The sequence below is a fragment of the Pleurodeles waltl genome, chromosome 6 (genome assembly GCF_031143425.1).
Source record: "Pleurodeles waltl isolate 20211129_DDA chromosome 6, aPleWal1.hap1.20221129, whole genome shotgun sequence".
Classification (NCBI taxonomy): Eukaryota; Metazoa; Chordata; class Amphibia; order Caudata; family Salamandridae; genus Pleurodeles; species Pleurodeles waltl.
This window is the reverse complement of record NC_090445.1, coordinates 139801249-139814525: the sequence shown is the minus strand read 5'-3', so window position 1 is coordinate 139814525 and position 13277 is coordinate 139801249. Positions and strand designations below refer to the sequence as shown.

Genomic DNA, 13277 nt, shown 5'->3' with positions numbered 1-13277 from the left:
GAGTTGAGTCAGTAGTTCGTCAAAGCTAAGCGTTAGTGAAGAAGTGTCGTCAAGGGAAAGAACCGTATGGATGTCCTGTAAAGCCTTAATAGATTGATTGCAAGCCGGTGTGGGAGTACGGGCAATCTAGTTGCTGTCTGGTTTGTCGTGGAAATTGTTTTTTAGTTTGAGGTTACGTATGAACTTGAAGAGATCTATGTGTATGGTGGTATAGTCAGGTTTGGAAGTAGGACAAAAGCCCAGACCTTTTTTAAAAACATTTATTTAATGCATAGATAATTCCAAATTGGAAAGATTCATAACCTGTACTGATTCCTCTGTTACAGTAAGGGGGTCCTGCAAGCGGGGACCATTCAAGTCCTTTGGGTTTTCGAGGTAAAACGAGTTGTCATGCCCTCCCTGATGTTTGCTGTTGTGTTTCCTACCCCCCCTACGAGTGGGTTTGTGTTTGTGCCTGACCTGTTGAAATTCTGCCATGGTCCCTTCCTGTATCGGCCTAGTTCCTCTAAAAAAAGAACTCGATTGCTGGGTTGTATTTTGTGGATGTGTGCTGGGAGAGGACCCTTCCATAGGCGAGTCTAAGCAGTCACTAGATAGATTGGAAACATCAGATAAGCTACCCGCAATTGACCCAGCAGGAGTGGTAACCTTGGTTGGTCTGTTACTGGTGTCCTTGTTGACCTGATCAAACCTGCATGCAAAGGTATTATATCCTGCCATTACTGTAGTCGTTTTCATCTCTGATGAGTTTTCTCATTTTTTTGTCCTTTACATAAAGTTGATACCCAGTAAGTATCTCCCTCATGATAGTATAGTATTGGTCAGTTGCTTCAGTGAGGTTGAGATCTTTAATCTCCTCCTCCAGAGAAGCAATGTCCAGTAATAGTTTGTTGCGTTTTCTGTCTGCATGTTTAATAAGTATGTTGATCATGCTGAAGGAGTGTATGAGTGAGAAGGCTAGTGGGTTTGCTTTCCTTTGACAAGTCTACATTTCAGAAGTCATTACAGATTAAAATTCGAAGACTGTGGATGGGAGGTGGTCTCTGTAATGTATCCTTTCTTACAACACCAAAGAACCACAATAGTCTCCTCTGAGATCTGCACAAATTTGCGGATGTCAGATAAAACGGGCAAATATATTTCAAATTAACTAGCCTTCCTGTTTTCTGAGCAGTACTCTGAGATTTCATCCTCAGATTTTCAGATTGCTTAATCAACCAGTTTTGCCTTTTCTATACTTGGTTTTGCGTCAGCTGACACCATTAGTACAGAAAATCACTGGAAGACAGGAAGTCCAGTCTTCACTTCTATTACAGCAGCAGCGATGCAAAGTAAAACCGTGTATTTTCATTTATTATTACCATGTCAGTAAACCCACCTTTTTAGGATGTAATGCATATAATGTCACTACAGACCACTTCTTGCTCCCCTCTCACGCCATTTTCTGTTTGAATGACTGAGGATAGCTACAAAAGGAAGGAGAAGTGATACGATCAGTTATAAGCTGATCTTATTCTTGATGGTGGTTTGAATGTACCAGCATGTCTCTTGGTCTAAGATAGGACACCACCAACCAGTAATGAGAAGTACAAAGGAAATCCCTTTAAGTGCAAACTGGGGGCACTGCTGAAATGTGACATTTTGGCCTTGCACCCTAGAAGAGTGCCAGGCACAAATGGTGCAGGCTCTTTTCCTGTCAGCCAGCCCAGAGTGAGGTTTAGTAGTCCCATTTGCTCACCTTGCTTTATGTTACATAATAGGGCCTTTGAGTTTCATGCATAAGATAAAATCACCATCCATCTTTGGGAAGATCTCGTTATCTCTTCACTATCATCTACTGCTGTGCTCTCTTTCTCTTCTGCCAGTTTTCGGATCAGCTCAGATTACAGTGATTGAAACGCATTATTTTAAATATCTGAATTGAGTTCTATTACAAACTTTGAGAATAGTTTCAAACTGTGCTTTAAACATATTTTGTTTTTTCCCTTCCATGTGAAACGTTAGCGTGCTCAGCACACCAGACAGGATTACACTGTGGCTCAAATGTAACCTGGATACATGCAAAAAGTACTGTTGTGCCCCCTAAGCCAAGTTTCCATACTATTCACATGTGGTCTTTAAATGATATGCAGCAATCTTCTAAGATTCTCTGGTTCGATGACTTATTTACTAAATCAGTAGTTCCCAACCTGTGGTCTGGGGGGAGCCTCCTCAGGGGTTCTGCGACTGCTTAAAAAATTAAATGATATTAACGGATTAGGCCCCCAGCTTTCAGTAATGACTCAGAGGGGGGTCCCCGGATTCCAATAAAGATTCTATGGGGTCTCCATGTTGCAGTAATGATAAAGTGTGTGTCCACAGAAGTCAAAAGGTTGGGACCCACTGTACTAAATCATTCTTGAACCTGCTGCGGGATTTCCCTCAAACCTTCACAGATAACTAATTTGTGCAATCTCCAGCAAGCCTCACTGCGTACTGAGAACTGCACTATGCAAGTCTTTTCACTGAAATCTTTCAGTACACGCTGCCAAAGGGTGCATGTGACTGGGCATATGGCCATGTTGGCATCATTCAGTGGCTTGTGTACAGCTGCTCCTGGGGTTCTCACTGAAGATGAAAGTGTCTGCTAGCATTTATCTCTGCTGACGTCCCAGCCCTTACCCCAGGCTGTCTCCTAACGCTGACCTCATGCCGCTTCCCCACCCCACAGCTACAAATGTTCTGAAAGTTTACTGTGTACAGTGAATCCTCGCAGATCTGTTCAATTCAGAATTCTTTTTTTTGCTGACTGTAGACATGTCTCGGTATTTTGTTTTTGTTTGCAATGCTTTAGCAAGTTTATCTGAATCTTTCTGTTTTACCATATCCATGACTTTCCTAAGCTACTTGATGCATAAAACCCCTGGCAGACGCAGGAAATGAAATCTGTTCAGAACAGCAGAGAAATTAGAGTCATATAATCGAGATATATATATAAGAAAAGTGGTGCTAATGCCTTCACTTTAGCCCCGTTATGTGTTTTATAAAGTCTGCAGCTCTTGTTTACAGCCAACGTCTGGGTACATGAGCGCTATATGGCTGGTGAACTAAACTGCAGGTGTGAAGAAAGTTGGTGCAGGAGGGCTGGACACTTGATCGAATTTCCAAGATATCCACATAAGATACATTTCCATAAATTGAACTGAAATGGAGAAGGTTTTCATAGCTATTATCCTTAAAAACATAGGTGAATTTGACCCTCTTCAACGATTATTGGACATCCCTGAGCTACAACATACATCAGCCATAAGTTGCAATGTCTGGAATTGGGGTTCCCCAGCCAAAATTTGACATAATTCAAAATAGTCTTATGAAGTTGGACATTTTTTTTAAATGTTTCTCCTTTCTTCATAGGCAAAATATGTCTGATGCAAACTGAAGTTTCTTGGAAAATCTCATATATAATTGTGTACGTTTTAAGCTTCTAAAAAATCAGAAAAGTTTTAAACACACAGGTATATATAACATTTAAAAAAAAGATGCTTTGAGTTTACAGTTTTTGAGGAATAAGTACAGCAGGTTGAGAAAGCAGTTTTAGAGCAGGGTAACACATTTAGGCCCTGATTCTGATCTTGGCGGACGGCGGAGGCCGTCCGCCAAGGTACCGCCGCCAAATGACCGCACCGCGGTCAGAAGACCGCGGCGGCCATTCAGACATTTCCTCTGGGCCGGCGGGCGCTCTCCAAAAGAGCGCCCGCCGGCCCAGAGGAAATGCCCCTGCAACGAGGACGCCGGCTCAGAATTGAGCCGGCGTAGTTGCAGGGGTGCGACGGGTGCAGTTGCACCCGTCGCGTATTTCAGTGTCTGCAAAGCAGACACTGAAAAACTTTGCGGGGCCCTCTTACGGGGGCCCCTGCAGTGCCCATGCCATTGGCATGGGCACTGCAGGGGCCCCCAGGGGCCCCGCGGCACCCCCTACCGCCATCCTGTTCATGGCGAGTTTCCCGCCATGAACAGGATGGCGGTAGGGGGTGTCAGAATCCCCATGGCGGCGGAGCCCGCCGACTTTCCGCTTCTGACAGCGGCTGAACCGCCGCGGTCAGAATGCTCGTGGGAGCACCGCCAGCCTGTTGGCGGTGCTCCCGTGGTCGGTGGCCGCCAGGGTCAGAATGACCCCCTTAGTTTGTAATTAAAAAAGGACAATATATTTTTACCATTCAGTGTCACTTTCTGGTGAAAGAAGCCTATTATCTTTCACCTTAAATATATTTGATGATTATTTATTTATTGTCATATTGGCCTACAAAAACCTTCAACAATTTTCAGATATTATTAGCTCACAATAAAAAACAGAGTCCAGGAAGGTAAACATCACATACACAATCGTGAATTTAACATTTTTAACCACTGCATTCTTGAAAAAGTTTTGTAAAATAATTGCTTGTGTTAACAGTTGTGATATTCAGTAATGAACACAACACTACACTTCATCAAGAGTTGAGCTTAAATGCAAAAAAATATTTAAACTATTACTTTGGAGTGACAATAACAACTTCAAGTGGATTATTAGCCGTAAAAAACATTTAACATTCAAACCACAGATGTGGCAATGAATAGTGATAACAGTAGTTATTTTCCACTCAAAAGTATGATGATTATTGTTAGAAATTGGGTTTCTGGTTGGCAGCGATATACACCCTGTCCAAGCAGAAACCCCAGTCCTAGTCAGGATAAGTCAGATACACACCATAAATTTACCTGTGCTCATCCTCTAGTAGCTTTGCACAGAGCAAGCAGGCTTAACTTAGCAGCCAGTGTGTAAAGTATTTGTGCAACACTTAAAATAGTAAAACAGTGAAAACACCACACAAAAAGATACCCCAATCTGGTTAGAAAAATTAGAAAAATTTGGTTTGAAAAGCGCGACGGGTGCTAGTGCACCCTACTCACTGCAACATTGCCCCGGCTCTATTATGAGCCGGCGTCAATGTTGTGGGCGGTTTCCCACCGGGCCAGCTGGTGGAAACTCTGTTTCTGGGCGCTCACCCAGCAGGAAACTTGTAATAGAGCCTGCGGGAAGGGGACCTCACTGGAGGTAACCTGGCCGCAGGACTTCGGTAGACGGAAAAGTCAGCCGAAGTCATAATAAAGCCCATAAAATTTGTGTTTTTTAATGCTGATGTAGTAGAGAGCTTAAGAAGAGGTAATGGTATCATAAATATATGATTGGAGACAGTAGAACAAGTGGTGAAATCAGGCGGTCCTCTCATCTGTCAGAATCTATCTTGAAACAGTATATGTTACGAGTGATAACATTGAAGGTCAGGGTACTTAATCCACTGTCAAGAGACATATGATTTGGAAAAACCTCTTAAGAGACTCCCCACACATGAAATGTGTACACGAGACACACCTCCTACAGAAGGATATGAAACCTATGTCACATGAACTTTTCCCACCTAGTACCACGTTTCAGCAAAACACAAAGTAAGTGCGCTGATGGTGGTCTTGTGGTTGTATGATTATTACCACATGCCTGTATTCCAGTACCCGTAACAGATAGACACCTGGAAGATAGATATGTGTTGAGGATGTCCCAAACATTTTAGAAGAAAGTAGTAGAACATGATTTCAATGATGCCTGAAGAATAACTCACCCAAATGGCAAAGAGTTTACATTTTTCTCCAGTGTACATAGGACATAGGGGGTTATTCTAACTTTGGAGGAGGTGTTAATCCGTCCCAAAAGTGACGGAAAAGTGACGGATTTACCACCAGCCGTATTACGAGTCCATTATATCCTATGGAACTCGTAATACTGCTGGTGGTATATCCGTCACTTTACCGTCACTTTTGGGACGGATTAACACTCCTCCAAAGTTAGAATAACCCCCATAGTCTCTATTCAAACTAATCTGGAGGACAGAAATTATTTTGGGGCAACTGAAAGGGTAAATGTGAGTACAATAGCAACTTCTGACCATGCCCCCTTGATAAAGGATTGTCATCTTTGGAATATGCTGAGGAAAACACTAGTGTGGAAACTGGATCAATTGATTCTGAAAGTTACTGTATATGAAGACGAGCTAAAAACCCAGATAGTGAAATACTTTGGGATGAATAACACACAAGAAGTGACCAGATAGCTGGTATGGGACATCTTCTAAACGGCTATAAGAGAGAAATTTATTGCTATTAGTGTGAATCAGAAATACAGCTTTAACAAAATTAGAAACATACCTTATGCCAGTGGTTCCCAACCTGTGGTCCGGGGACCCGTGGAGGTCCGCGAAGCCTCCTCAGGGGGTCCGCGACTGCTTAGAAAATTCAATAATAGTAACAGATTAGGTTGCCAGCTTTCAATAATGACTCAGTGGGGGGGGGATCTCCGAATTCCAATAATGATTCAGTGGGGGTCCCTGGGTTCCAGTACTGATCAAGTAGGGGTCTACAGAAGTCAAAAGGTTGAGAACCACTGCCTTAGGCTATCGGAACAACACCAAAAAGTCTCAGGATCAATTACAGCAATGGAGGAGTAGTAACATTAGGAAACAAACTAATCACCTATACTCAAATGGGACTGGAAAGAACCCTTTTGTGATAAAAACAATACTAGTACAAAAATGTGAAGAAAGTACATAAAATACTACACCCATGCTATGTATGGTGAGGGAAAGGATGAGAATATCAAAAGTCCTGTCTTTGAATGGGCAATTCACAGAAACAGACCAAGACAAACAAGTTCATTTATTGCTTTCTATCAGGAATTATGCAAAACGAAAACACAGCCACCAGCGGCTGTAGTTGCCTTTTGTACCGATTTTGTCTTATGTACACTGAAACCCAAGAAATAACTTAGAGCAACCAATAAATGAAGATGAGGTCGGATAAGCGATAAAAAAATGGCACAACAGCACTTTCTATATGTGAAGTTAGTTCCATTCTTGGTGCCCATCCTAGAATAAAATATACAACTTGTTTTCAGGGCACAGAAACTATCTCCCTTTCAACTTGAGAAGAGGATGTATCCTTCATAAATAAGCAAGAGGAACCAGCGGAGAAATGTGCATTTTATAATCGAATAGTCCTACTCAAAATATAAACAAATGATCTGGTAAATAGAGTAGAATGTCTACTGTCAAGCCTAACAGATCCCAAACAGTTGAACTTTATAATACAAAGGCAAACACTTGATAACAGAGAAACCAAGGGCCACATGTACAAAGCATTTTTCTAGTCGCAAACTGGTCGATTAGCAGAATCGGCCCATTTGCGACTAGAAAATTGCTTTTTGGGACGTACAAAGCTCAAACTTCAATTCGGTAACTTGTTACTGAATCGCAATTTGGGTTTTGTTATTCGGTATAAGGAAGGGGCGTGTTCAGGGCGCCCCTTCCTAATACCAAATTTAAATGGTATGTATAATTGTTTTGTGAACGCGAATGCGGTCGCAAAACAATCACAGTTAGCACCAATTTCAAATTGGTGCTAACCCATTCGCAAAGGGGAAGGGGTACCCAAGGGACTCTTTCCCCTTTGTGAATGCATGCGAAAAAGTTTTTGAAGAGCAGGCAGTGGTCCCACGGACCACTGCCTACTCTTCAAAAATGAAACTGAAACGTTTCATTTGTTTTCTTTTTAAACGCAGCCTGTTTTCCTTTAAAAAAAAAAAGAGTGTTTTATTTAAAAGCAATCACAGACATGGTGGTCAGCGGACACCAGCAGGCCACCATCTCTGTGATTTTTACAATTCCGGGGGTCACAAATTGTGACCTACCTCATTAATATTAATAAGGCAGGTCTATTTGCGACCCACCAGGACTCGCAAAGGAAACTCAGTGGAGTTTCGTACATTTGGAATTGTGATTCCCTAATTGCGATTTGCATGGGATCACAATTAGGGAATCGCAATTCCAAATATACGTACATGTGGCCCCAAACACCTTTCCATTGGGCAAAAGGGGAGATCAGATATCTTGGTATTTGTGATACCAACTATACAAGGCTTATGTAGGGCGTATTATCAAAAATTAATAGTAGATATTGAAATTGAACTGAGACATTGGCAACCACTGTTCGTATCTTGTCTGGGCAGAGTAGTTTCCATTAAAATAAACATATTGCAGTTCTAAGGAACAAGGGGGGACCGGCACTAGATCTTGAGGTACGATGAAGAGAAATATGTTTGATTGGTGTACCCTTTGTAACATATAATGTGGGGAAGGGAGAAAGGGAGAAAACATGGGAAATGTGACTGGTATCGCCATAGCTACTTTGATCTGATGTAATTACGGTTTGAGGGTTCGTAATGTTACTAGACAGCCCTCCTTGCCAGAAAAAAAGTTGAGGGATGAGGCTTGGGTGCTGTTGCAGTTAAAGCCTCATGCAATTTAATTTTTCGGAATTACAGCTGTTAAAATAGATCTTGTGTTCTAGCATCTGGGAATACCGGGTGTGGGAACACTGGCCTATTCCTGATCATACATGGAGATTTCTATACAGTAATTATTTTCTGCCTAATTTGTAATCAGGGCCTTAGTGTCTTAGATGGAAAAACCTGGGCTTGATTTATGAGGCCCTAACAGCACACTGCACCACCGGAGGGTAATTTCTTTTACGCTCTGGTGGTGCAGTGTGCCAGCCCATATTTATAAGGCCATGGAAAGCCACCTTCCATGGCTTTTCATGGCCTTGTAAATATGTACCCTTTTCATGCATAACACTGCATGAACGGGGTGTTCCAGGGATGTTCCCATGCAACACCCACGGAACTGGCAGGAATCTGACACATTCCTAGATTTACAATTCTGCAGCGCACATAGAAAGAAGAAAACACCTCTTGTGATTCTTTCCTGCACAAAAACAATCATCCCCACAATTCAGACATGCATGCACCATGGTGCAGGGATGCCAGCATTGGCGCCAGGCAGCAATTTGTGCACCAGCACTGGGGGACAAGGCAGACAGTGAACTTTGCGACGGGGCTGGCAAGGGGGGCCACATGCACCCTGTCTCTGCCAGCCATTTCATGGCAGTGCTACTGCCATGAAACCACTGGCAGAGAGGGGAGTTGTAATCCCCAGGGCCATGCTGGTTGCAGCACTGTTCTGGTGGATTAGGACCGCCAGCACCACCACACCGTCCCGTGGAGAAAAATCGGTGGTGCTGCTGGGCCGACCACAGCGCTACCGCCACAGTTGTAAAGAGGGCCTTTATCTCTCCAGATCTATGTTTCATTTCAAGGAAGCCCTACTACAAATTTTGACTATGTAACCACCAGGCCAAAGTGGTCTGGCCTGGTGGTTATATAGTCAAAATTTGTAGTAGGGCTTCCTTGAAGTGAAACATAGATCTGGAAATCATTAGTGAACTGGTAAACCTGCAGGCTAATCCTCTTATTGATATCGTTCAGTGGTGAACATACACATTGAGCAAACGTAATGACAAGTCTCACCCCCAGAAACCACAAAATAGACCTGGTTCAAAAACTGCACTTACAAAATCCTGGTGCCTATGGTGCCATGTCTTTCAGAAGCAACATCTAGAGCTACAGAACCTTTTTGCACCCTCTAGCTTGCCTTGGGGTCTGACTTAATGCACTGCTGCATGCATTAAAACTGCTTTCATTCCATTATCGGCACATGGACAGCACTGAAAATATGCCAGAATTGAAGCTTTTGGCTTTGAAGATATGGCAACTCCATATGGTATTCAATATGCCAGCCAGTGATAGCACACAAGGCCATTGCTAATTTGGAGTAAAAAGCTAAGGGCATTAAAAACTAGGGATGGGCAGAACTCGTGGAATAAAAACGCTGCAAGATGTGGAGTTCTGCCAATGGGCGGAAATAGGCACGCTGCACTGCTCGCGCTGTGATTTAGCGCCGGGAGCCCATTCTGCACTGACAAATCAGTGCGACTGGCACCACACTGCCCCCCAGAGGGTGTAGCTACTCAAGTTGATTTTGCTGCGTCTTGAGGAGATTTTCTAATCAAGCGGTAACCTTCTGATCACAAATGGTCACGACCACCAGTGTTAAAAGAATTCCCTGGATGTCCTCCTAGCGACTGGAAATCGCATTAGAGGATGCCAAATCTCGCTCGGCAATTTACCGTCCCGGAGCTGCATGTGAGAAAACAATTCCGCAATGCAGCGATAGACAGAATTTGTACGAAACTCCGTCTTACAAGAGTAACACGAGTTGCCAAAATTCTGACAAATCCGCCAGTGGAACGGAATATTTCACCCATCCCTATTAAAAACCTTCCAACAGGGAGTTGCAGTTGACAAAAGCACAGCAGAAGTGGATAATTAAGCCAGTCCATCCAAAGGTTTGAAAAACAATGCCCAACGTAGAGAGGAACTGGACAACTCAAGAGTGCAGAAGACACGGGCCTAAAACAAGAGTAGCCTGAATAATATGTCAAGGAAAAATAATGGCCATAAAAGACAACAAATTATATAGAACCATTACAAAACAACCAGAATTATAGCACTTTAAATAACCTACAGTGAGGAAGTAGAATCATTGACACCCAGAAAAGAGAAATAAACTATGAAGGATTGGAAAGATTACAATGAAAATCATTAGGAGGCAGCCATGATGGATTGAGACTTAAAACACTCCCCATCGTGGCATTTCTCCAGATTCAATCACCTCCATATGGTTGTGTGTTTCAACCCACAAAAAAAGACCCTTCTCTGGATCCCAGCCTGAAGGCTAAAGCCTTCCAGTTCCATGGGTGTTGCATGGGAACAACACGCTTGATCTCTGATGAAATCTATCCCTTATCTTTCTGATCTTCACGGAAGTCCCAAGCAGTCCCCATGAAATCAACAGTAGGTAAGCTCACAAAAGCACATTGTGACTTTCTTAGCCCTTTTGACAACGGAGCCCCGCCTGCACCAAGGGATTTCTTAACACTGGGAGGCAATTCCACAGCAGTTTATTTGACAGTACTGTAAATCTGTCTTTATTTTCCAATCACTTTGACCTCTATTTTGTGGTGATTCTCTCACTACATTTATTGAATGCTGCTGGAGATAAGCCTTCACCAATTTTGGCTTACTGCATATGTTTACAATCTTAAATCAGATTCCAGTGGAATGTCTGGTCACTGGCATGTTTAGTATAAAGAGATTAGCGAGGCAACAGGTGCATTAAACTAGTTCAAATACAACCAAACTAATACAAGACAACATGCTGCTCTTATTCTGCTTCACCTCCCTACAGTTTTTTAGACTATATTTACAGATTCACTGTCACTGAAGGTACACTGTCCTCCTTATTCCTTAGAAAACGGAAGACCTGGCTGTGGTTGAGTCACTGGCAGAAAATACTAGCGCGTGCACTTGTACACTGCTTCTCTGTCTCCGTATTCAGCACCACATTGACTTTACAATAATCAGAGAGGAGGGCCCTAAGTAGCGCTTTTGTTATACATAAACCTGCCCTCATTCTGTTTCCAGTTATTAGAAATAGAAAAGATGTACAACAAGGAAATGCTATTACTGCACTGTCCATTCCTCTCTTGAAAATATTATAAGTTTATCAGTAGTTAACTTTCTTTTGACTAAAAATGTTAAGCTATTTTAAACCTACAAGTACAAAGGAATATCTGCAACATAAATGTTGGTGACATCCTTTTAGGATTTAATATTTTGAAACTTAAAAATGTAACGGTTCTTATAAGTATGTACGTGGTGTGTACCTCTAAGTACGAATTCTTTTAGAATTGCTCCATTTAATCTTTTATAATCATTTGAATTGTTTCTTTTTATTATGTGTAGGTTTCTTGGTATTAACCATAATCTGGAAAATGGAAATGCAGAAATAAACTCCAGGCAAATCAAGGCTGGAATTATATCTCAAGTGAAGGGGCTTCCAAATGGCGTAACTTCAAAATATTCTATAGGTACTATTTGTGGGTGAATTTAGTATTGTACATTTTGTAAAGTGTAAATACTGGGTATGGTCTTTGACAACTTTTTAAATAACCATTGATGTAGTCTTAATATTTTTGTCATACATAAAAAAAAATTTATTAGGAAACATCCGAAGGGTGAAGAATGTGTACATGAAAGAAAATATTTCTCACTAGCAGATATATATTGAACTATTATGAAGTTTTCAGAATTGAAGAGGAGGTCACTATGCAGTCAAAGAGTCCACATCTGCTTCAGGAATATGACTCTAAATATTCTTCCCAGACTATGTGAAATCTATCCTCCTCTGCTTCTATTAGTGAAATGTTCGTGGAATCCTTTACTACAAAGTGACATATACATTTCCCTTTCTGTAAAAATAACCATTTCATCGCAATAGAATTCTGTAGGAACAGACTAAATAATAATTCTAAGTGCTAACACGCAGCCACGTCTTTAAATATTACAGTCACAGAGCCCAACTACACATTGACCTAAGATCAGAAGAACACTGCATAACACTGTTCACCAGAATATAGAAGACAGAAAGATTTGTGATATAATACTCACCACTTGCAAGCACAGTATAAAAACTAAGGCCTATATTTAAAAGAAAATGACAGAGCGCGACGCTGCCCCAAAATTGGCAGTGCCACGCTACGCCATTTTCCCAACGCAGTAATGTGCAGTATTTAATTAAATACAGTGCGCCCCTGTTTGGTCCCCTGCGCTGGTGCTAAATTAAGCTGCCTGCGCCAACTTTTGCACCATCGTGCAAGGATGTCTGCGTTGAGGGGTTTGATTGTTTATATGTGGGAAGATGTCCCTTTCTTCACATAAGCAATGGTTAATGGCGATTTGGCACTTCTGTGTGTACTGCAGAATGCAGCACACACAGAAGTGTCAAAGCATCATTTTGAAATAAATGTTGATGTGCAGGAAGGCACACCTTCCTGCACATAAAAAATCATTTCTGCCATTTTGCTCATTCTATTCTGCAGCACACATAGAAAAAGCAAAACATGAGGAGGAATAAAAGTATTCCTCCTCGTTGTGCCTTGCTAACAGCATCCCTGGGGTGGCATTAGATTTTGGCGCTGCCTTAGGTTTACAAAATCCTGTAAATCTGAGGCAGTGTCAAAATGCAATGGGAGTTGCTGTGGCATACCCACAGGAACACCTATTGCACGCCCCTTCCACTCAAAGTGCTGCGTGTGAAGGGACTGTATTGACAAGGTGGTGTTAAGCCACAAAAAGTGGCTTGACGCCACCGTGTAACTACAGCGCATGGCATAGCACAACCAGAGCATCACTAAAAGTGATGCTCAGGTGGTGCTAGCAGCTCTTAAATATGCCCCTAAGATCTTACAAC

At 42.1% G+C, this 13277-nt stretch overlaps 1 protein-coding gene across 1 annotated transcript in view; it reads left to right on the top strand.

Moving 5' to 3' along the window:
• The window catches only part of KRT222 (keratin 222), a 235361-nt gene that overhangs the window by 193218 nt on the left and 28866 nt on the right, over positions 1-13277 (top strand). Inside the window, exon 8 of the mRNA XM_069237608.1 lies at positions 11771-11895. Coding sequence (XP_069093709.1) covers positions 11771-11895 — 125 coding nt within the window. The remainder of the gene's footprint in view (positions 1-11770; positions 11896-13277) is intronic.